Below are 24,441 nucleotides of genomic sequence, written 5' to 3'. Positions count from 1 at the left end.
ACTCCTGGGCCAATAGCCTTTTCTTCCTTTGAGACCTCTGTTTCTTTAAACCCTTTACTGTAGACAGCAGAGGTAAAATGTGGTGATTTGTCATTTACATCAATCAGTTCTGCATCTCCTTCTCTGTCCTTTTGGCCAGCATTAAAGTAGAACTGATTTAGCTGAATTCTCCAGTCCCAGAGGCCCAGCAGAACAGACAAAGGATGGTAACAGGAAAGAGCAGCCATTTGGTCAACATCTGATCCTCTCTCAGTTTTGCTGATGTTGTAACAGAGATCTTCATGACTCGAAGATCAATTGATCTTAAATTTATTATTTAGAAATATTGTGAAGTAAAAGATTAATGGTATCACTTCCATCCCTGGAGGTGTTCAAGGCCAGGTTGGAGAGGGCTTGGAACAACCTGGTCCAGTGGAAGATGGCCCTGCCCATGGCAGGGGTGGGATGAGATGGGATTTAAGGTCCCTTTCCATCAAAATTTTCGCCATTCTGTGATTCCATGATTCTGGCGTTGAGTGGGGGTTTTATTTTTTTTTTTTTTTTGGTTTGGTTTGTGAGTGTGTTTTTGTTTTTTTTTTTTGGTGTGTGTTTTAATTTTTTTTTTAATTATTATTTTTTCCAAGTGTTATTTAGTGGCAAGAAACTACAATTCTCAAAATCTGGTAAAAATAACTTTATTTTAAGGACTGGGAGATTTTCACCGCTTTAAATAGGAAAAGGTTGCTTTGCCAAAACTGCATTTCCCATAGTGCACAAGGGCTTTCAGGGCAGGGTCAGCTGATCGAGACACTGAAATGTTCTTTATTTCCTGTGCAGTGCATGGAAATGTGCGAGCGGCTCCTCTTTCCTTCGTCAGGTGATTGAGAGGCCGGGGACCGCAGTTCTGATTTCAACAATGACAAGAAGCTGAGCCGATTCACCTGCTCGGTATTGGGAAAGCTGCTCCTTTGGGAGAAGGGGATGCCATGGAGTAACACCCTGCAGGCAGCCCTGGTAACTTCATGGGAACAGGCAGAGGGAATCTTGGGCTTCACCTTCTGTACCAGACCTTAGTTTTCAAGTTTTGTTGCACATTATTTAAAAGTGTTACCAGGACTCTTGATTAATTGGTATTTTCAATCAGCTAATGAGTCGCCCTAAGTAATCATTATTTTTGAAGCTTTCTTTCTTTTATTCTTTTTTCTTTTTTTTTTTTTTTTAACAGAGGTTAAGAGGAAACTTTTAAAAGAAAAAAAGAGTTTTTCCAGACTGAAGTTGAGGACGTGGGAAAAATACACAAAATGTCTCCAGAAGGAAAAAAGCTTTTCAACATCATTATTTTGGGAGTCTCATTTATGTTTATATTCACTGCTTTCCAATCCTGTGGAAATATTGCGGTAGGTGTGACTTTCAAAACGTGCCACGTTTCTATCTCAGTTATTTACCCTGGCTTGTCTTTTGTGTACTCTAATGTTGCTTTGTTTGGGATTTCTTAATGTGCAAGATACTTTGACATTTATCTTCTTTTGCTTTAGTTTTAAGTAGATTAATGTGTTTAACCAAATAATTTGGCAGGTTATCTCTTTAAGATAGCATAGCTACATATAAAACTGAGCCTGATTGCTTAGAAAGTAGAAAAATAAACTTGTAAAATGTTTGAGCTTTAAAATAGTGTCTGCTTTGATCCTTGTGATGTTGGACAATTGAATTACACTGAGCCTTGCATATTCTATATAGTCCCTTTCAAAATATTTGCACAAGTTATTATTAACCATGCTATCATTAACTAGATTTTCATAATATAACGAACTAGATATTGAGGGGGAGTAGGAGGATAACACCTGACAAATAGATTTCTGCAATTGCTAAACTGCCAAATCACCTTCCAGTTAAGGAGTTATTTGCTGCTATTTAGCATCTCTTTGCAGAGCAAAAATTGAGCACAGCATAATCCAAATTTACTGTTACTATTTACATTTTTAGACTCCTGTTACTGCCAGGCTTAGCTCTTTAACTTCCTGAGCTGCTTTCAGTGTTACTCGTTCTGCTCCTGCAGGGCAGTTAGATTTCCACATCCCCTTTGAGCCCACAGGTCTTACAGCTTGCTGGATTCAGACAGATAAATGTCCTTCATTGCATTACAGAAAGTTACAGAAATATTTAGACAGAATATTAGAGAATAATACAGAAATATTACAGAAATAACTACTTGGGGTAGTTTTTGTAAGTCCTAGTGCAGTGTAATACTTTCTGTGAGCTCTCAAGTGCAGCCCAACAATCTCAGAAATTCTGCAATGAATTCAGCACCTCACCAAATTGGACTTTGTGATCATGTATTCCATTGTCATAAAAGTCTTTGCAAGTGACTTTCAATCAGATCTGCCTGTCAGTCCAACTAACTGCATGGTCTCATGATCACTAAAGCTGAGTCAAGGGGAAAAAAAGGAACAGGGAAATAATGGGAAGCTGAAAAGAATGGAAACTCTTACCAGAGATTCATAGTTAGGTCAAGTAAAGATTATTCTGAAACTTCTCCTTTTTTCCCCACTTTTGAAATTAAGGTAGTCACACCTATCTGTGTAAGAGAGGTCTTAAGTGAAACAAAAGTTTTGTGAAGTATTTAGGTCTCTTATGAAATTATGATTTAATAATAAAGTACTCATTTCTTCTTCAAACATAGATGTTTCCCTGCCAAGTATCTCCTGCATCCTTGTTGTGGAGGTGATGTGAATTGTAATTAACATTTAGAATTATTTCAAGTACTTTGTAGTGTCTATTAATGAATAATTCTAATGTTTGATACTGACTTCAAACCAATGCAGGTGTTCTCAAAATACAAACTAGATTCTAACATATTGCAATGTATGATCTTCTCCTCACAGCAAACTGTTATCACGAATTTAAACAACACAGACTTTCATGGCAGTGGCTACACGAGGTAATTACACAGATTTTCTTCCTATTTTGCTCCTTGCAGGGTGAACTTAGTTACAGTTTCATCCAGTAGAGAGACACTCTCAAGAGATTGCAGTGTTCTGCTGACTTCACAATTTATTGACACACTTAAAGCAGTTTAAAACAGGCTTCTCACAGTTCTGCTCTGAATTATTTCCAGTTGAGCTACATATCTGGTTTGCATGTTTTCTTTGTAGGAACAAAAACCACTGTCATCACATTCTCAGCATTTTACCTTAGGAGGTGAAGAAGGTGCAAGTTTAAAAATAAATAAAACTGCTAACTCAGGCCTTGGTTGTTTGCTTTTGTACAGTGTGTTTGTGTAAGACAGGTGGTGTGGATCAGCTCTCAGGAAATACAACACAAATGTGAAAGGAGCAGTCAGAAAGAGAAGCAAAGCCACAAAAAGCCATTCCCTTTGTTGCACTGGCAGAGTCAAACTCGTCAGGCACGATCAGGGAGCTTTTGCATGCCAAATTAATCTGTCCTGTAGGAAAACCTCGTTGCTCCTTTGAAGGGTTTACTGTCTTAATTTAAACTAAAAATGCCACTGGCGCAAAATATGTCTGTAAAATTTCTGTGGCGTATCTGGCAGAAGATGAAAACCTCACTGACAGATAAATGAGGTTCTAGAACATTCTCCTCTAGACGTACAGGGTACAAAATACAATAACTGCTGTTCAGGCAGTTTGACAAATGCATGCTGTAAATTAAAAGATGTCATTGCCTGCAGTAGTCTGGGACTCTACTCAGCAATCCAGGAAATACTCTTCACTCCTGTATTCCCACGTGGAGTGCCATGGGTGAAGGGAACAGAAGAAAGCAGGGAAATGAACCACTGAAGTTTTGCTGTTAAGTTATGTATGTACTTAACTGGATATTTTGAAATCCACTGATCACTCTTAAATCATATTTTAGCCTATATTTTATTTTAAGTATTTAATAGTCTTTGTTTTTTATTTCTGTAGCATGTCCATTATTTATGGAGTATTGTCTGCATCAAATCTTATCTCACCTTCACTGGTTGCAATAGTGGGACCTCAATTCTCCATGGTTGTTAGTGGTGTGTTTTATAGGTAAGCATTAATTTTGAGGTTTGCCTGCTTCCTTGGAAATATTTCTTCAATTTTTTCACATCTAAGGCTCCTGTGCCATACATGAAATTGTACTGGCTAAGAAAAGCCTCTCACAGAGATACTGCAGGTGTTTAACTACAGAGTACTTCAGCCTACTGGAAACAATACATTTTTTTCCACAGCATTTCCAGACTTTGCTGACTGTGGAATTTAGGTTATGATCTCAGATTAATAACAATATAAAAAAAAATTCTATGTGCTTAGAAGGGTAAAAAGATTTTTCAAATACAACTTGTTTGTCAACATCCCTTAGGAGAGAGTAGCTGATTTAGAAGCACCTAAGTGGGTATCTGATTGTTAAAGAGCATTTTCCACTTTAGGGCAGTATTCAATGAACTGATCTGTTCTGTTCTAGCCTGTACATTGCAGTCTTTATCCAGCCAGCTACATGGGCTTTCTACACTGCCTCTGTGCTTATTGGCATTGCAGCTGCTGGTAAGCATTGTTCTTACTCTGCTGACTGTTTTTTATGAGATTTGAATATGACTTTAAAATATATTTCCTGAGCAATATATTCTATCTGTTTCAGTCCTCTGGACAGCTCAGGGAAATTGCTTGACTGAAAATTCTGATGAAAACACCATTGGAAGGAACAGTGGAATATTTTGGGCACTCCTTCAGTTCAGGTAAGCTTTATTTGTTGATTATTTTTTGGTTGTGATCACATTATGCTTTTTACATCTTTTTGCAAGTGGGAGACTGCATTGAAAATGACTCCCCTGGGACCTTGCAGTCAGTGGGAAGCAGAGGTGGGAGCAGTGTTTTTATTGGTGTTGTGCATTACAAAACAAGAAATGGAAGAAAGCTGAGTATTGCAATCTCAGCTCTTGAGCTGCTAAAAAGATACATTTCTGCTAGGGGAGCATTTGAGGGATGCAACAGCAATCTTGTTGGTTGTGGAGGGCTGTGGTAAGCACATTTTTCTTAAGATTTTTTATAAAAGTACACAGAGAGAAAACAATTTCTATTTCTACTTCTTGATTTTTTTATGTGGAATGTGTTTAAAGAATTGTTTACTTAGAGTGATTACTTGATTAGATTCTAGTAAGAATTGTTTGAACTTGATAACTAATTTGATTTACTTGTGTTTAGACTCTCAAGAATAGAGTCACAAGTTGTTAGTTAGATATAGTAGTTAGAGAAAGTAGGTATGTAGTTTTAGTATCTTTTCTATATAGTATATTAATGTATTATAGTTATAATAAAGAAATCATTCAACCTTCTAAACTGATGTTAGACATTATCATTTCTTCCCACCAAATTCACCTACATTTTACAATAGAGGGCTGTTCCAATTTGTGTCCTTTATTGAGGGAGAAGCTGGTTCTCACTGCCAAGGTGAAGATACTGAAGCTGGACCTGGCAGTCAGAAGCCAGAAAAGAAATCTTGTTTTTGGTGGCTTTCTGATATTAAACTTTGAGTGCTGCTCAACTGAAAAATCAACAAAAGGCTCAGCATCAAGAAGGGCAGTGAGAACAAGGCAGGGCATGCTGTGTTGTGGCCATTAAGTGTTTTGTGCAGAGATAGTTAATGCCTCTCATGGGAGTGTAATACAATTAGGATATAGAGAAAAATAATGAAATTATACAAGAAGATAGAACTGATGGCTTGAGGAGAGACTGAAAAGGTTGGGACTCCTTCCTGTGGAGGAACAGCAGCTGTGGAGGATTTATACCAAAATGTGGGCAGCAGGGGAGCTGAGTGTAGAACTGTTACTCACCGAATGCTGCTGTGCTGAATTGGGGTCACTGGGTGAGAATAAGGAGGACTGGTTTGAGACAGATCAAGTGCTTTTTACAGTGGGTGATTAAACATTTTGGAGCTTACAGCCTTGGGGGTCTGAAGAGTTGGATGATGTGAGCAGGATTGAAGAGGAATAAAACAAATTCATGGGAGACAGGTGCACAAATGGCTCCCGAAGAGAGATCCTTTTACCACCTCTAATGCAGCAGTTCTGAATATTCTCCCAGAATATATATCTGGGAGATAACCAGGGGAATGAATTGCAGAAATGCTTAGGGTGCTGAGCCTGCATTGCTAATGGTGCTGTGGGGATAGGATCCATGGCTGGGAGAACATCAGCCTGAACCAGCATGCACTTGTCAAACCTTGTGTTTCTAAAGTTTTCAGTTCCAGAATTAACCCCTCCGTATGTTATCAGAGTAGCAATTTCCACAAACCCAGCTGATTGTGTGAGTGAGTAAAATATATGGGTTAATAAGAAGAAAATTGGCTCTAAAACTGTTTAAAATCTTTCATTCAGAATGTCTGTATTTTGGGAAATGGTAGTTAGGGACACAGAATTTCCTTGAGTTGAACAATACTTCAGACAAAACACATGACCCTGCAAAGGAAGTATTACAAAATCACCTCCAGAAATATGTCAGCTTTCTAACCTATACCCTTCCAAAATTAGAAGCAGCCACCTTATGTCTTGATTGATAAAAATGAATAGCCAGCATTTTGGGGCAGAATCCTCAAATTTGTTTGAGTTTTATGTAAAAGCAGTTGACATGGAGAGTGACTCATGTCTTTATTTCTTTCAGGATTGCACAGCCGTGGGATATTTTTTTTGTTGTTGTTGTATAAAATAGTACTAATGTGGTGCTACAACCCTAGTTTTTTCATAGAATGTATTGTTGACTTTTGCTCTTTTTGTTTGCAGCTTGATATTTGGAAATCTGTATATATACTTGGCTTGGCAAGGAAAAACTCACATATCAGGTGGGTACTGCTTGTTTATATGGCCAAACTTTAAATACAGTAACATGAAATAATGGACTCCAAAGTGGCAGGAAGCTTATACAAAAGCAGATTTTTTTTTTCCTTCCAATTTATTGTAGGTAGTCTCTTCTTGGAGATTTTCCACAATAGCTGCTCTGGGATTTTCCCTGTGCAGACACATTTGTGTCAAAATACACCTATCTGGGAGAAAGGTGTTCTGGCTGTATGAGTAATATTGTACACACTATCCTATTCCAAAGTAAGCTCCTGGTGTGGAGTGTTCTTCTAAATCATATTAGAGATGGATAAAGCTATGAAATAAAGGAAAACCATCTCAGTTTACTTCATTTCTGCATTAATTGTGCTGGCACAAAGCAGTGGAGAAGGCAGCACTGCTGGGAGAGTGGAGTAAGAACTCTCTTCCTTTCTTGGCATAGTTTATGAGATAACTTCCTGATGGGATTGTAATTAATGCTGTATTTTTTTCCATTTGATGCTGTGCTTGACTGGCAAAGAGCAGGAACTGGAGAACAGTAGACTTTATCTATGTTCTTGAGCCAGACAGTGTTGAGATTCTGTTTTTAAACCAAAGATTTCTGTCAACTGTTTAGGCCAGGCAAAGTAGAGGGGTGGGAATTCACTAAGAAAAGTGGTGAAAATAGATTTTAATAACCAAAAATGAGCACTGCTGGGAAGGCAGTGCTCTAAACAGATACATTTGATTTTCCTGTGTATAATAACTGATAATTTTCCTTATTTAGTCCTGATGTTGAATATCTACTAGAATGGTCAATTCTTTTAACCTTTAACAGATGATGTAATTCTGCTCTGGTCAATCAGGAATAAGATGTTGACTTTTAAACGATAATTATCAGGTTTCAGAGAGAACAGTTCACTTCTTGTTTCTGTGAGCTCCATCTTTTCAGGTTCTCCACAGATACAGGTTTGGTAATGACACACTAGCTAAATTTAAAGGTCATTTTCTGCATTCTTGTAATACAAAGGTTTAAGTGTTATTGGAAATATTGGAGACACTTTGAACCTGGGGGGGTGGGTCTCAAATTCTGTGCATTCCAAACTTCACTGCTCTGCTAACCACAGAATAGAGCAATTAACTGTGAGGCAGTTCTGCTGTTACATTTCCCTCCATCTTAAATGTCTTGAGATTCCTCTTTATTAGAAAATTTTATATCAAACCCTAGCAGCATTTAAAAATCAAATAGCATTTAAAATCAAATCTTATTTTACTACCTATAGAAAAATAGCAGAGTCATTTCAAGCTGTGAAGCACACCTTCTCTTTTTGGATCTGTGATCATACCCAAGTTATTTGTAGGACAACTTTGCTTTTGCTGTTGAGCTAAGGGGGAAGTAAATACCAGCATAGGTGATATCTTCAGGGTCATGTATTAGTTCAGTCACAATTGTTTGCTGTTAATGGCTTTTCTCCCTGCTTAATACTGGTAGGTGGGGGTGGCTTTTGTATTAGATGTGGCTGTGCTCTGCTGCAGTATAACCAGCTTGTTTAGCAGAGTTGCCCCCTCCAGCTGCTGTGGCAGTTACTGAGGTTTTGGTGGTTTTAATATCTGTGTAGTTTCCCATCCTACAGTTTATGATGTCATAGTGCTCATGGTTCTGATGTTGGTCAAGAAATTCTCTTAGAAATCTGAAGGGGTTTGGGGCAGTTTATGTCCAGTCTGAATTATATAAGTCTTCAAAGATGTACTTTTTTCTGCTAATAATTTATGCACTTCCTTTAATTGGCTGCTCCTTGGTCATAGCCTTTGCATGGCAGAGAATGCGAGGGACCTCTTTAATTTGCTGATATTTTATTAGCACCATAAAACTGAGACAGGAGTTTGCCAGCAGCTCCATGTGGAAGGTAAGCTAGAAAATTAGTGTGTGTTAAACCCTGTAGCACGTGTGTGTTAGTTGTTTGGAGGTAGCTGGATTGGTTTGAATCTCTTCTGCACATCTGGTTATGGCTCTTGTTTGTTTTTCCGCAGAGAGTGATCGCAGAACTGTCTTCATTGCTCTGACTGTTATCAGTCTTGTGGGCACAGTTCTGTTCTTTCTGATTAGGAAACAAGAGGACACAAAAGCTCCAGGGGATGATGATTCCACTAATGAAATCCTGGGGGAGAGCTCGTAAGTGTTGATGGCAATAACATCTTGTCACATCTCCTCGTTTGTGCTCCTGCTCCACGGAGGAACATTGTGCATTCACTTCCCCTCCGTGCTGGGAGCATGAATGTTATCAGCAATCTGGTGGATTCACAGATTTAACAGAAAAGTGTCTGTACTTTTACAATGATAATATATGAGAAATAATGTTCTTGATACGGCATATTCTCAAGGGTGAAGTTCAGTACTGCACATGAAATTTTTCCTTTGATAAGGAAGTGCCTTGCAAAAGATACCCTTCACCTCTTCTCCACTGATTATTATTTATCTTGCCCTCATCAGCCCATTTGAAAGGCTGGAAAAAACAGAAAATACTCCTTTTTTTATAGGTTGTTTTACAAACTAGAACATGTTTTTCCTATCTTCTCTAAATATATATGCCACTCTGATAAATACATTAGAAATGCACAGTTACACAGATTCAGTGTAGTTTTGCCTGAGGCATCAGCTTAAATATTTTTGCTTTATTTAAAGAACAATGAAAATGTTAGGAAAACATCAGTGAGCATGCCTGTGGAAAAAATGTTGAAAGCTAAAAATGTTCAAAAGAAAGATTCTATTAAGCAAGCATTCACCAGTGCAGACAGCAAATTGATTTTGTGGTAACTTTAGATCTCAGAAACTTGAAAAAATACATTGAAATATTCCAGTATGTAGTGCAGGGCTAGAAAATGTACAGAAGTTTTGAAAAATGAAGGTGTCTTCCAGCACAGCAATAAAGTGTGGTTTTTCTCTTCCATTTTGACCAAGTAATTTGTTTACCCAGGTCTGCACGAAACAAAATGATGAAAGCAGTGGCTGCCTTCAGTAAGTACAATTTCACATGAGAGTTGCTTCAGCAGAACCTGGCATCTCTTTGCCAGCTCTCTGTGTTTATGCTGATGATGTGATCATGTACAAACCACTTCAGTCACATACCTGAGTGGTCCAGGAGAGATTTGGAGTGTTCCTCCTTTGATGTGATTTCAGATCCAAACTGCTTTACAACAGCGTCCTTGTACAGATGAGCACAAAAGGAGCAGGTTGCTACTTGGGAAAGATAGTGAGACTGAAAAATAAAAATCAACAAACATATGAAGATAAAAAGAAGTCAAATAGGTTGTTTGATTTTGTCACCAGTTGATACCGGTTAACAATTTAGAACTGAAACATCTGCAGTTCCCTTTGAAGCTTGATGTGTTCTGCCTGAGACTGTTAAGTTTGTTGTGAGGATGTGGGGATCTTCACTGAAAATCTATTTATCCTTTCAGGAGACAGTTGCCATGAACTGAGAGTACAAAAATACAGAGAGCAGAAAATTATCTGATAATTTAATATTTCCCCTACTGCATTTCTTACAAAATACAATTTTTGGAGGGCACATTTCTTCTAGATGGCAGATAAACCTCTTGTTGTTTTATTTGGCACTCTGCTGTAATAAACAGTAAATAAAACTTTAATACACCGTTTGTATAATTACCAATTTTTGCTTTAAGCAAAGAGCAAAAGTAAGTGTAGATTATCTTAGTAGTATCCTCAGAAGTTTTATTAATTTTCTTTATTATTTCCTAACAGAGAAATCTATTACACTGAGCTTCACCAAAGAGATGCTGCTTCTCAGTGTTACCACAGCTTACACAGGTATGAAGCCAGCAGAGTTTCACCATGGAGCAGTGGCAAGGCATTGTTTGGAATTTTAACCCCAGACTGGAACTTTAACCCATTTCTCTGCAAACATTATTTGGATATTTTAATTAATTTTGGGTTACTCGTGACGTTTCTGTGTCGTGGTGAATGTTTCTGTACAGGAGGAGGGGTGCATCCAAACCTGCAGGTGCTGGTTCAGTGAAGTTCTGGCTCCCAAAGTGAGAGGCAAAATTTACAGAGCTGACTTTTATGGGATTTGATATTGCACTATCAATAGTTTGGAGCTTGTTTAATGCAGCTGTATTGCATACATTTAATGCAGTTTTATTGCATTTGAATTAAAGGAATGTTTGTACATACCTTCATTAAGGCATGGGAGATTCCCAATGCTCTTCATTTTATTCTTGATGGTTCTATTTGGAACCATCTTAGTAATTTTCAACTGTTTTTATCAATAGAATTTGCTGTGGCAAGAGTTCTCACTCTTTTTAGCAACTTTCAGTTAAACTTGGTCTGCCCTCCTTGGACCAATGTAGAATTGTAAGATAAAAATGTATTTTTGCCATATAAGTGATTCTTCCACCAAAAAAACCCTATAAAATCCTTGAGTTGTTTTTTGGGGGGGTTTCTTGCTCCTTATTTGGCTTCAGATGTAGTTCTGTTCATGGTCAAATTAGGTTTTTTTATAAAATACATGCATTTTCAGAGCCTCAGCTCTGAGTCACCGTTAGGAAAAATTATTATTATGTGAACAAAATATAAACATTGCAGTTTACAGCAGCTCCTGGTAGAGAAACAGCAGGAGTAGCTCTGGAGTTGGGTTGCTCCAACCACTAATCTGAGTTACAAATTACTTCACAGCATCTCCAGTGTTGTGTTAATTAATTCACATTAATTCCTCTGGGGATGGGAATGTGGAGCAAGATAACAAGAAAAGGGAGTCAGTCAGGTTTTGCCTGAATATCCTGAAATTTGGGTTTACAGGTGGCATAAAAATAAATCAGTCCAGACTGGGGAAAAAAATATCTGCTGCCATCTTCTGGATTTAGGTTGGTGTTGCTACTTTCTGTAGGAAAACAGAAAATTCCCTAAGGCCAGCAAGGACTTTTATTCCAAACTTACTGGAATTTAGATGCTCCAAGTGCACCCCTGTTATTGAAGCCATGCAGTTCATCCAGGGAGGGGGTGAGCTGTACCAGCATTTGGCTGTAGCCAAAAAGCAAAGATTATAAATGAGAAAGTTTATTTTAAGCTGTTTTTCTCTGTTTAGGAATAACATTTTGTGTTGTTTTGAATACACTTTTTTATTGAGTTGGTACTTTTATACTAATGTTTGCTCATGGTCATGTTAGCTGGGTCAGTGGGGTCACCTTTCCTCACACTAATGGCAATAGAAAGAAAGAAATAGGATTTAAAACAAATAGCAGTTGTTCTTTCTCAGCTTACATTCATTATGTATGTATAAAAAACTTCATTTTAGGATTCTTAGCTCCTTATTGTTATTTGGGGTTGCAGGGACTTCTAGGAATGCCATAACTTGAAGTGTGGGGGGGAAATCCTTAAATGAAATTGTGCCTTATTTCTTCAGTTACTTTGTGTTATTTCATGTGGCATTTTTTATTTGATAAAATTCCAGAGTTTTTGTAGAAGTAGAAATATAAACTGTAGGTCTATATTTGTTTAATATAAACAAATATATATAGAGGTTTATCATAAACATATATATGTTTATTATAAACAAATATATACCTATATTTTATATATTTAATATATGTTTAATTTTATATATGTTTAATATATGTTTAATATAAACACTGTAGGTGTTGGATCAAGAGTAGCAGCACTGAACCTGGGTGCCTGACACCAATTAGTGACACTTTTCTAATGTGTTTTTTAGGAACCAGTATAGAAGAATATAATAATTACATCATTTAAAATTCCCTCTTTGCTTTTATTACCCACATCTCATTTAAATATATGGTTTATGAGGGGAAAACAGCCTTTAGACATAAAGATTTTTTCATGACTTGTATGAGAGTGCATGTATCAGTTCTCTTTGGTTTCCTTCCAAGGTTTGGTGCTAACATTCTTTTCTGGAGTGTATGGAACGTGCATTGGTGCTGTGAATAGATTTGGCAGTGAAGAGAAAAGCCTGATTGGTCTCTCTGGTATTTTTATTGGTGTTGGAGAAATCTTGGGTGAGTCTAAACTTGCTACCTTTGAATAACAAAAAGGATTAAGGTGGTGCAGTTATTCAGAATAGGGTGTTTTTTTTGTGTTTTACTCAATAGTGTGTTTGGAGCTTCCAGCAATAATTATGTGAACACAAAATGAAATAGAAGCAATATAATTGGCACTGTGGTTCCTTACTGCACTGTGAGTTATACCTTACACTGTGTAAAGTGGATGTAGACCAATTCTAATATTCTGCATTCTCTTTGGATTAATGTGGAGGAATACACAGACTTCAAATGTGAGAAACACTGGGCTGCAGTGTTATTAGGGAATTGAAACCATTTTGCTATTTTAAATGCTATTTTGAAATAGTATTATGTTTGCATTTTTATTACTTCTTGAGTGATATAATTTTAAAATTTTCGAATAAATGCTTACACTAGGGATTTCTTTCTTTAAAAAGTTTGCTTGTGTTAAATGAGGTGTGATATTTGAATAAATTTGGATACAGGTAATATTCATTAAATAAATATTTCTTTTTTTCTGTAGACTCAAGTACTGAGGTATTTAACAAAAAAACACTGTTCATTTGCAGCTAAGATCCATTGAGTTGCATGTTTTTCAATTAAGAGCTAAGCACAAGGCTGTCCATTTTCACTTAGTGAAGTTGCAATACTGAAGGAAACTGGCTGCTGGTTAAATACTTGCCAAAAGGTGAAATATATTTATCAGCAACCATCTGATCAATCTCCTGCCCCATTTCCCTGGCAAACTCCTTGGGGCTGTTTGCATGGCAGTCAATCTTTGTTTGTAATTTAAATTGTCAGTATTTAAATCTCCGCTTCTGATTCAATTCTCTCCTGTTTTCTGCTCCTGCAGGGGGAGGAATCTTTGGCTTGCTGAGCAAGAAGAGTCGCTCTGGCAGGAACCCAGTGGTGATGCTGGGCATCCTTGTCCATTTCATAGCCTTTTATTTAATATTTTTCAACATGCCAAATGATGCCCCCATTGCTCCCATGGAAGGAACAGATCAAGTTGCTTATATGATTCCAAGGTATGTGGGATTTTTTGCCTTTGGCTGCTGTCACTCAGGATGTGCATAAAACAGCTTTTTTTCTCTACAGAAAATTTCTTGAAGTTTTTTTCTGTGTAGTGACTAACTCCCTGGAAAAAGCTTTCAGGAATTCTGTTTTTATTAAAGGTAGATTTCCACCAGTGTGCACCCAATTTAGGAACTTGAATGGCATAAGAATAAAAAGCCTGGGGATGAATAATAGCAGTTGTGTCACTTGACAACTGATGTTTCTGACATGTAGCACAATAGCAAGACCAGCATCTGTTGTAGTGGGTGTTAAGAATTCAGTTTATTTTCAAACAGTCTTGGGCTCAGTTTTACATCAGGGAGCACCAGCCTTGCCTTGTTGCACTGGTTTTTAAAGTCTTCCAGTGCTTATTGTCAAATTCCACTTGGTGTGACTGCAGCCTGTCCCTTACAGCACTCAATGTTTGGGGGAAGGATATAGAAAGCTTTCTTATCTCCTCATTACAACTTCCTTTCGGGCTGTATTTTTACCAATTTGTGGGAAAATCCTGTACTGTCAGTTTTGCAGACTTGCTAACTTGCAATTCTAAGCATTTGTGCCTGTGCAGGTGACTGGTCTTAGCTAGAGTATTTTTCTGCCAAATGAATTGGTATTTCTCTAACATTCCTGCAGATTTTTGAACTCACCATGTGCCTCAGCTTTTAATCACTGCTGTGTGGGTTTTGTGGCTCCAAGCACTAAAACCTTATTTTAGTGCTTCTAATTCAGTGCAGAATTGACTGCAGGTAACAGTAACAGAAGTCTTGGCATTCAAGAAATTAAAGCTGATGAACTCCTTTTGCCAAGTCAGGCATTCCCAGTTCTTTCCTAGGGAAATTAAAAGTGTGATAACTTTCTTCCATTTGCAGTTTCCAAATAAGCCTGCCAGAAACAGTTTATAAATGTGTGAGCTCTTTGATTGAATGGCTTTTAAATTGGAATTGCTTTCTCCTTCAGCAAAGAAGTGGCCATGCTCTGCAGCTTCCTGCTGGGGCTGGGGGACAGCTGCTTCAACACCCAGCTCCTCAGTATTTTGGGATTCCTGTATTCAGAGGACAGTGCTCCTGCCTTTGCCATCTTTAAGTTTGTTCAGGTATTGCCTAACACAGCCTTTTGGAAGTAGGATTGTTGGGATGTTACTGAAATACTGGGTTGGGCTTCTTAATGAGTTGAGAAAAATGTTTCTGCAAATTATTTTATCCTGAATTTTGGTGTAAAATACTTTTGTGAAGCTGGAGGCAGTTTCCTGGGCTATGATGTTAAAGCTTTGTCTGTGTTGTTTCTAGACAAAGTGGTTTGAAATACCAGAGATTTTGGTAGTGGTTTTACCACTTGAAATACCAGCTTGCAATGCTACAAACACTTGGAGTTTGGTGTTCACTTTCCACAGTTGAACGCTGTTTAAATAACAAGTAAAAATGAAATCTGTTGTGGGACATGCTGAAACATATGTTGAGGTATAATGAAGCCTTAAGATTCTCTGTCTACTACAAAAGCATTCTGAGAGCTTCATATTAAACTGTGTCTATGTCAGTTTGATAATCCTTCTGTAGCAGCACCAGCCTGCAAATCTCCACTGATAATCTTTCCACTTTGTTTCTCCTCTCAGTCCATCTGTGCTGCAGTTGCCTATTTCTACAGCAACTATTTCCTGCTGCAGTGGCAGCTCCTGATCATGGTGCTCGTGGGCTTCTTTGGAACAATCACCTTCTTCACCGTGGAGTGGGGAGCAGCAGCAGCCCTTGCTGCCCGTGGCTCAGACTACAGCAGCATCTGATCCCTGTGCCAGGAGGAGCAGCGCAGGCACGGCTTTTGGGAAGTGTCAAAAGGTGAAGGTTGCTGCAGAGGTTGAGATGGAGGAAGCTGCTACTTCAGTCCAACAGAATGTGAAACAGAAGGGGGAAAAATGCCACGTTTGAAAGGCTTTTATTCCTTGCTTTGGTCATCTGAGCGTGGTATTGTGTTGTTAAAAATCTGGTACTGGGAATGGAAGGAAATGTAGGCACCCATGTATTGAACAATTCTCTTCTGAGATGTCCCTTTCAGAATGTAATTGCCTAATTTCACTCTACCATGCACTACAGAATTAGTTTGGGGGTTTGTTCCTTAAATTATTTTTCCTATATTCTAGTTCTGCAGACATTTGAATTCTTGTATTGAATGAGTGATATTTTTATAAGGTAGATTATATTGCAGATCGTGTCTGCACAGCTGAGAAATCAATTTGGCATTGAATTTTTCAACAATTAGATGTGAGGAAATATTTCTGTGGGAAATGTTGCCTTATTCTGTATCCCTCAGCTCCTTGTTTCCCAACTGTTTGTTTATTAATCTATTTCATGTGCTTAAGTTGTCAGATCCATGGGATTTTTTTTTTGTTTAGTTGGGTTTTTTTCTGTTGTGGGCTTTTTTGGGTTTGGTGTTTTAAATTTTTTTTTGTAAGGAAGTCAATCAGGTTATAGTGTGACATGATAGATTTTACAAGAATTTGAAGAAATCACCCTTGGCCATCTTAAGGATGGGATCCTGAGGCTTGTGAAATACTGATGGTGGAAAACAGCTTCTGGCTCAGCATCTCAGAATTGAGCTGTGTTGGGAAAGGTGCTGAACCTTCCTCAGGGTAGTGCTTTATGGAGGACCATAATCCACAGCTTCCCTCCCAGAATCCCAAATAGTTCTTTTGAGTTTCATAGCATTTTCATCAATGATGAAAATTTGCAATTGGAGCACTAAGACAAGTTTTAAAAATATAGTCTCAGAATGTGAACTGTCAGAATAATACTGCAGTGTTTGTGCTACTGCATAACCTGAAACACTTGTCCCGAGTTGTTTTATTCAGTCTGTTTTGGGAAAATTAAATGGTAATCTTACTCCACCAAATAGGAAAGCAAGGTTACTGGCATAATAACTAAATTTTAATCCAGAACTGTTACAGGTGATGTAACAGGCAGTGACTGCAGCTCACCTTGACTTTATCTGCCTACATAAAACTGAAGTACTTGCAGTTGTGTTTGTCTGGTGGGCAGAGAGCAGGCATGGAACACTCAGAAGGTGTTTTTAGACACTCAGTGGAGCTATTTTTAGAAAAGTACCATTCACCAACCTTCTTTTATGCCCAGTCAGAATGTTAATGCCTTGTCTTTAAAGACAAGTTTAAAAAAAACTGTTTCACGTGTCAGTAGCTCCCACGTGTTGTAACTGTGTAGGAGCTCCAGAGGTTAACCCTGGGGAGGGAGGGTGGCATCTCCTGTGACATTTGCTGTCACTTTTGCTCCCCAGGAGCAGTGTCACAGGTGGAGCACAGCCAAACAGCCGAGGGGCATCTTTTCACAGGGAGAGAGAAAGGGATTTTTAAATTCACAGGGATAGAGAAAGGGATTTTTAAAATCACGGCAGGTTTTTGCTGTGAGATCAGCAAGGTGTTAATGGGGGGATTAAAGGGCACCTGAACATCCAGCAAGCTGAGAAATCTGTGAGGACAAGCAGGAGAGAGGTTTGTGTGTATTCCCAGGAGATTTAATGAATGATGTAGAAAAGAATGAGGCAGAACGTGGATTTGAGTGAGGGGTTACCAGAGCCATTCCAATCTGTCAGGCAGCCTGAAAAAGCATTCAGTGTTCAATCAATATGTGATTAATGGGACCAGCAGCACTGCAAAGCCTCTCTCTCACCCACTCCTGTTATCCTGCAATTTGAAGCATATGATTTTTATATACTGAGCACTACAAAGGTGTGGATTAAAGAGTGCTGCCACTGATTAAAATTCTCTTGTTGCTACACATTTGCATTTTCTCCAGAGTACCAAAAGGGATAAAGAGCTTTTTTTTCCAGATAGGGAATTGCTAAATTTTTTTTCCTCCAAACCCTTTTGGGGCCCTGTTCTCCCCATCACATTAATGAGAGCAGAAAGACTTAAATGTTCACAAGGAGCAGTTTTTTTCTTGCAGTGTATTTGGGGTAAACAATGATTCTTGGATCTTGTGGTGATGAGTAACTTGTAAGTGCTTTTTAAACAATGTCATTTAATTGTGAGTGGGTTACGGCTCTCATGAAGTTGCTTTTTAAATTGACCCCTTTCAATGATGTGATGTTCATTTGCCATATAAGAATTGTATGAACTATTTTATTAGAAATTGAAAGTGCTAAATTTATGTAGTTTCAAAAAGCATTTTGAAACCAACTCAGAGGGATCCTAATGAGCAAGGACTTGTGGGTTTTCAGTACCTCTGTGAATCTCATGCTTTACTTTTTTTCTTTTGCTCTGTTCTGGTCTGACTCAGTATCAGATAATCTTAGAAGGCTGCTCAGGACTATTTATAGGGTCATTAAAGGGAAGTATTATTGCTCTGTGACAAGTTTTTCAAGAAACCATGACACTCTCCAAGCTGTATCATGGATAGCTATTCTTTTTTTACTATTAACTATATAATACTGCTTTTGACATTTGATCTGAAGAGAGAGGCCTCAGTTATTCAGGCTGCTGGTGACACATGATTGCTTTTCACTTATTCATATTTCTTCAATATGCCAAGAGGTGAAAAATCCTCTCCAATGTACACAGCTGTTCATTTGGTTGAAATTTTTGGTGTAGCAATATAAAGAACAGTAACACTGACATCCATTATGATTTCATCTCTTGATCTGTTAATCAGCAATTACCAGCCATGAGGCTGCAGCCCCTTCATTTCACCTCAGTGGCCTTTGAACAATTTCGTGTTCATCTGAATTGGGAGCTCACTGTTAAATAAAGAGGGATTTGAAAAGAAGGATTTTGCTTTTTCTGTGGGTTTGTTTTATATTAGAGATTTCATCTTTATAAGCAAAATTGTACATGAAGTTGCTTTGGTTTATTAAAAAGTCCTCTTTCATTTTCCCCCCTCATTCTTTTAGGGTGTTACTAAGGTTTAATATCTTGATTGAATATCACAGCCTCATGTTTTTCAAACAAATGCTAAACAGGAAATGAAAACCGCTTTTCTTGACAGCTGAGTGCCAAATAAGCTGCTACAAATTAGTCTTCAATGCATCTCATATAAACATACCTGTATTTTGTCTTGCCAGTTGGTTTTCATTTTGATACATGGGTGCATGGACTGAGAATTTCCAGAACTCTGTACTTCCTTCCTAATTAATGATGTGGTTTTACTTTTGTATAATTTAATTACTTTTGTGTTAATTTAATTAGGTACAATCAATGTTAGCAAGTTGAGATAAGGAAGAGAACCATTTATAAAATAATTTTTAAAAATAATTTAAATTTATTATTTTCTGCAGGTACTGCCAAACTCTTTAAGGGGTATAAAAAAAAAACCCAAACAGTCAGAACCCCCCCAAAATCCTTAACCAAGGTCCCTGTCTTTGCAGAAACCCTTCTGTGGTACAGTTAAGAAAAACAAGAAATCTTGTGCTGGTAAGTTCTTCGAATGTTTGTGACCATTTAAAGTATACTGGAGAGAGAAGTTCCTGGTGGGGTTTGCTGGAACTTAATGGAAAAATAATTCAAGTGTTGAAAGCCAAAAGTTCAGGACCACGTGTCACTTAAGCAGACAAAGTTCCTCTGGACCTTCTTGGAATTCCACAAGTTTACTTCAGCTGATGAACATGGTTCCCTGGACTCCAGCCTAGGTGTCAGCAATTAATGCACAGAGGGGTGTGTGAACAGAGCACTAAATTCTGTATTTTAGGGCAAACATGAATTGTTTGCTGTCAGCATAAATAGGAAATGCAATGTTCAGCATCATGCCAGGAGCCACAATACCCACCTTGGACCCAAACCTGTGCAAGTGTGTTAGTCAAGGCACGACCTTTCAACCACAACCATTCATTTTCCTGGTGAAATGTGTGTTTGAAGGCTTTATCCACACCTCTATTTTCCTTGGAGACCCACAAATGTTAATTGAATGGCAGCAGCAGTCAATACCATGTTTTCCTTGATGCCTGTGTAACATGCAGGTGGAAATAATAAAAGATGGGATCATTTAGAGATGGAGCTGAACTGGGAAGTTTGCTGCTTTACAAGGACCTTGCCCTTCTGATAGGACCATGCTGGTTCAAAAGCAAGATTGAGACTCATGATTACCATGGATAAATTCAGAATGGTGCCTTGATAAATTTATGTTCAGAGGTTGAGTTAGTACCACAGAGTAGCACCAATAATAGTGGGGAAAACATCCTTAAAATGCAATAAAGAGCAAGTCTGGAAGTGAGAATTAATCTCAGTGGGCACATGAAGGGGATGCTTTGTTAATTGAGTTTGTGCATTAGAAATTGAGATTTCTATTTAGTTCATACTGCCTCTGTTAAGCTGGTTATCTCAGCTCTTGGGAGTCTTCCTCCAAGCTGTCCTTTCTCTTTTATTTACATTTTGACACTGTGCAGAAGTCTAAATGACGGCAGCTTTTTTACCTTTAAAAGGTGTCCTTGGGTTGGAATGGGTGGTAATTGGGAGCAGGCGCACACAGTGATTATCCCTAATGCAACTCTGATTTCAAGTGAGTGTACTGACTCTTCCTTTCATGGTCACAGGCATGCAAATAAAAGCGAATTACAGACATTGTTTTTGTTAATAGGCTCGTTAAGTAGTCGGGATTGCTCTTGTCACTGTTTTAGGAGAGGCGGACACAGTCTGAACCGATGGCTCTTGGAAGTGCTTTGTAAGAGCCAGCTTAGGGAAACGAAGTGTTTGGTTTAGGGCTAAGTAGTCCTTTGGAAATGCTTCATTCTGGTTTAAGCACACCAGTGAAGTGTCTCAGGGAAATCAGTGGCTGCTTCAGGCTTAGCCCGTTCCCTTGGCCTGTTTGAGAGTCCATCTTGAGGAAACCCATGCTGTTGTTGAGAGGAGAAGGGCCTAAATGTTGGCTTGGGGCTTTTTTTTTTTTTTTGTTTGTTTTTTTTTTTTTTTTTTGTTTTTTTGTTTTTTTTTTGTTTTTTTTTTTTTTTTTTTTTTGTTTTTTTTTGATTTTTTTTTTTTTGTTTCCTTTCCCAGGATTTCAGTTACTTTCCTTTTAACTCAAGTGGTCTTGTCTGAAAGACTCCAGAAAATCGATCAGATTCGTGTTTGTTTATCTAAATTTAAATGTGGCTGTGGAGAGCTTTGTCCAGGCTCAAAGTCAGGATTCAGTGCAGGCTCCATCCTGCAACTGAGGAGAATGGAGGGAGCAGCAGGGAACAGTTCTGCTGCCTCTCATTTGGCTGGGTAATACATGAAATAATTCAATTGCAGAGGTGAAGATGCTCAGGGTAACAAGTAGGAGGCCAGTACAGATGAAGTCTGCCTGCTGCAGTTTTCCCTTGAGATTTAGTAATTTGCAGATGGGCCAAAATCCACTGTGGTTTCACCAGTGTGATCTTTGAATGGCCTTGGCATTCTGATTTCTGAGGGAAAGAATCTGTATTCAATACCTGACTGAGCAAATCCTTTATCTGAGCAAATAGAAAAGAACATTGCAGGTTAACTTTTGCTATGCACAGCCCTTTGAGTCTTGGATAAAAGGACATTCAGGAGTTTGCACTTCAAAGTTAATCATGAAGGGAGGAAAAAATAGAAGGTTTGTGCCTTAAATGAAAAAAAAAAAAATTAGTCATTCTGTCATATGAAAAGGAAATTGCTATTTAAGGTCACTTAGTGAAATTAGCTTCAATTAAGCATCCTTTCTAAATGCAGTGCTTGTTGTCAGAGCCACTCATCTTGTGGTAATGCCTGACCTGCTGAGTTTATGATTATTAATCTGTGTTTAAAAAAAACCCCAAAACCAAACAGGTTATTATCTGTGTAATCAGCTGTTGAAATGAGCTTTGCCACCATACATCACTCTTTGTTTTGTGCTCACAAAATTGTGACTGACAGAGCATTTGTTTCACAGCTCCAGAGCTGAGTGATGGTGCTGAGGAGGTGTTTCCTCAGCTGGAAATCCCTCTGGGCTGAGTGCTGGGGGCTGAAAGCAGAGGCAGTGGAGAGAATCAGAAGCTGCTGGAGTGTCCCTGCTCTGTTCCCAATGTGTGACTGATGGAGGAAAGCACAGAGTGCTCAGCCTTTTCCCTCACTGGAATTTCTCCAAATGCTCATCTAAAATTTGCAGGCCAAACCTCTTAAACCGCCTTTCTTCCCATTATACCTATTCCTATAAAATATCTGTAAAAAATACACCGCTGTGGTGTCACTGTGCTCAGGCTGACAGGGGGCAAATCCAACAGGCTCAGCTGCTGCTCCCATCTCAGTGTTTTCTCTGTGTCTAGGTGACCCAGCCATGGAACTGGCTGCTCTTCCTCCCTGCAGGGCTGGGATTCAACAGGCACCTGTGCTGTAATTGGAAGTTTTGGAGAAAATAGGACACGAATGAGCCTGAAAAATGAATGTTCCAGTACTTGCATTCATATGCCACCCTTACCCCGCTGCAAGTGAAAGAGAGCAGCGATCACAGGCACATCTTGATGACATTTATGAATAATTATAATAATTATACTTCATAAGAGCCTAATTCTGCTGATTCTCAGACATGTCAGTGAGACACGACGCGCTGCCCTTGGCAGGGAGAGGCAGAGGCAGGGACAGGGCTGAGCACCCACAGGCTTTCAGCAGGATCAGTGTGGGACTGTCCCTGCCCACGGTCCCAGTTCCACAGACACAGGGGTCTTGGTCTGAACAGACAGGTGTCTGCTAAGGAAGGCAGGAGCCTCCCTTGAAATGGAAAATGTAAACCCCCTCCCTCTGAATTATTATAATTTTGAAATTATAAGGCTCTCGGGCAAAGATACGAGAATAGGAATAACAGCTCTTTACTAGGAAAATTAAAAATACAAATGCAATAGTACAGAAAAGAAAACAAACCACTGCCAGAGTCAGAGCAGGCCGTGGCAGCCTGTGGGTCAGGGTGGTGGCAGCAGTGCCATTCCATGGGGGCTCAGCCCTCCTGCAGTGCCAGCTGTGCTTCTGCTGGAGCAGGATCCTGGACAAGGCTGGAGTTTTCCTCTGAAGCTCCAGGGCTGCTGGAGATGGGCCTGGGCTTCCTCTGGGAATGCAGTGGGGCAGAAAGCTGCTCCTCTGGGAATGCAGTGGGGAAGAAAGCTGCTCCTCTGGGAATGCAGTGGGCAAAGGCTGCTGTGCTGTTCCAAAGTCAGATTGTATCCAGGTAGGAATGCTTGGCTCCTCCCCTGGGCGCAGCATCTCCCCAAGGGATGATGGAATTTTCTCAGCCATGCAGGGACACTCAGTGGCCATGAACAGAAGAGATCTCCTGGAGGGAGGGTTGGGTGTGGGAGAGATAAAGCAAACTGCCCCATGAACAGCAGAGAGCTGCCCCAGCTCTGACAGATGGGAAATAAAATCCACACATATCTTACAACCTAGGACAACAGGAAGGAAAATGATTCCAAGGGAAGGAGAGGGCATTATGCACACTGGGCTTTACTTCATGCAGAAAGCAATTGGATTTTAAGTTTGCTAGCTGGTAGATATGTTCATGATGTTGTGCAGCAAACAAATAAACCACCGGTGGTGGGAATTGTGAGGGGAGGATGGCTTAAAATGCTTCATGGCTGAAATGTTCATGTTCAAGACTTCTTCTTTGCTGGACAAAACACCTTTGTGTTGAGGGACATCCTGGTGTGTTTGTAATGCTGTTAGTGAAGGTGCTTGTTTGGCTACCCTGTGCCCTTGCTGGGGGTGGCACAGACAGGTAAAAATGGGCTGGCCAGGTGTTGGCCAGCTCTGCCTGCCTTGGTAGCCAGGTGTGCTTGGGGAACCCAGTGGGGCTGCTGTGGATGGAGCTCCAGGCTGGTGGATGCATGCACAAGCCATGGTCTGCCAGACACTTTTTTTACCCACTATGAACTTTTTCTTTCACTGGGCAGGGGAGGTTTTGCTTAGCATTGGTGACTGGGCATAAACTGGGCAGTTTTACACACCTCACTCTGAACTACAGGGGGAAAAGAAAAAAAAAATACATATATAGATGGTTTTTCTTGGCTTTCCAATACCAGCTCACCGTCACTGTGGGTCTGGATTCACTACAGGATCAAAGCCAAAGATTTCTGTTTGTGAAGGAGCCAAAGGTTGCAGCAACATGTGGTCAGGGGAGGTTGATAACAAGCCAGGTGAGAAGCAGAGGGGAGTGCTAAAATATGTAGGAAGAAAACAAGAGGATTATTTTTCATGTTCAGGCATCCAGGAGTTCTGAAATGATGATGTGTTGATAGGTAGCAACACTGAGGGATCAGCAAAGCCTGGATTCTGCCTGTCTGTGAGGATGAACCTGTGAGCCAACCCTATGCAGAGCACAGAAAAAGCTCTCTGTGTCTTCACTGCCTTTTGAGCTCACAGCGTGTCATGGTGTGGTTTGGTTTTCCTCTGTGTGAACATGTGTCACTTCATTTGGAGGGGAAAGAAAGGTCATGTTTCTCCATTAAAAATTAAACTTCTTTTCAGCTGGTGGTGAAGCTGTAAGGTGGCAGGTGCTCAGGCTGTGGAATAAAGCAGTGGGAATGCCCTGGGTAGTTTTAAATAGCTGAAAGTGCAGTTTGATGCTCAATATTTTCCTGAAGGGATACATTTAGCAAGAATGATAATGTTCCCAAGTCATTGA

At 39.3% G+C, this 24,441-nt stretch overlaps 1 protein-coding gene across 1 annotated transcript; it reads left to right on the top strand.

Moving 5' to 3' along the window:
* The first annotated feature begins 833 nt into the window (after positions 1-833).
* On the top strand, positions 834-18,729 carry MFSD11 (major facilitator superfamily domain containing 11). The gene is made up of 14 exons (XM_053994829.1): positions 834-993; positions 1,205-1,376; positions 2,862-2,917; positions 3,903-4,010; positions 4,426-4,505; positions 4,600-4,696; positions 6,737-6,795; positions 8,801-8,942; positions 9,745-9,785; positions 10,533-10,598; positions 12,677-12,802; positions 13,659-13,833; positions 14,819-14,954; positions 15,471-18,729. The coding sequence occupies exons 2-14, from the start codon at positions 1,281-1,283 to the stop codon at positions 15,636-15,638; spliced, it is 1,350 nt and encodes a 449-aa protein (XP_053850804.1). The 5' UTR covers positions 834-993; positions 1,205-1,280; the 3' UTR covers positions 15,639-18,729.
* Positions 18,730-24,441: the final 5,712 nt, after the last annotated feature.

This window comes from Vidua macroura, chromosome 19, assembly GCF_024509145.1.
Source record: "Vidua macroura isolate BioBank_ID:100142 chromosome 19, ASM2450914v1, whole genome shotgun sequence".
Taxonomy (NCBI): domain Eukaryota; kingdom Metazoa; phylum Chordata; class Aves; order Passeriformes; family Viduidae; genus Vidua; species Vidua macroura.
Note: the sequence above shows the minus strand (reverse complement) of the source record. Positions and strands in the feature narration are given on the sequence as shown.

Excerpts from the sequence above, each read along its gene's own strand:
- MFSD11 (XM_053994829.1), top strand. The coding sequence starts at position 1,281 with ATGTCTCCAGAAGGAAAAAAGCTTTTCAACATCATTATTTTGGGAGTC. Across the intron at positions 2,918-3,902 it reads CATGGCAGTGGCTACACGAG|CATGTCCATTATTTATGGAG; the intron begins GTAATTACACAG and ends TTATTTCTGTAG. Across the intron at positions 4,506-4,599 it reads TATTGGCATTGCAGCTGCTG|TCCTCTGGACAGCTCAGGGA; the intron begins GTAAGCATTGTT and ends TATCTGTTTCAG.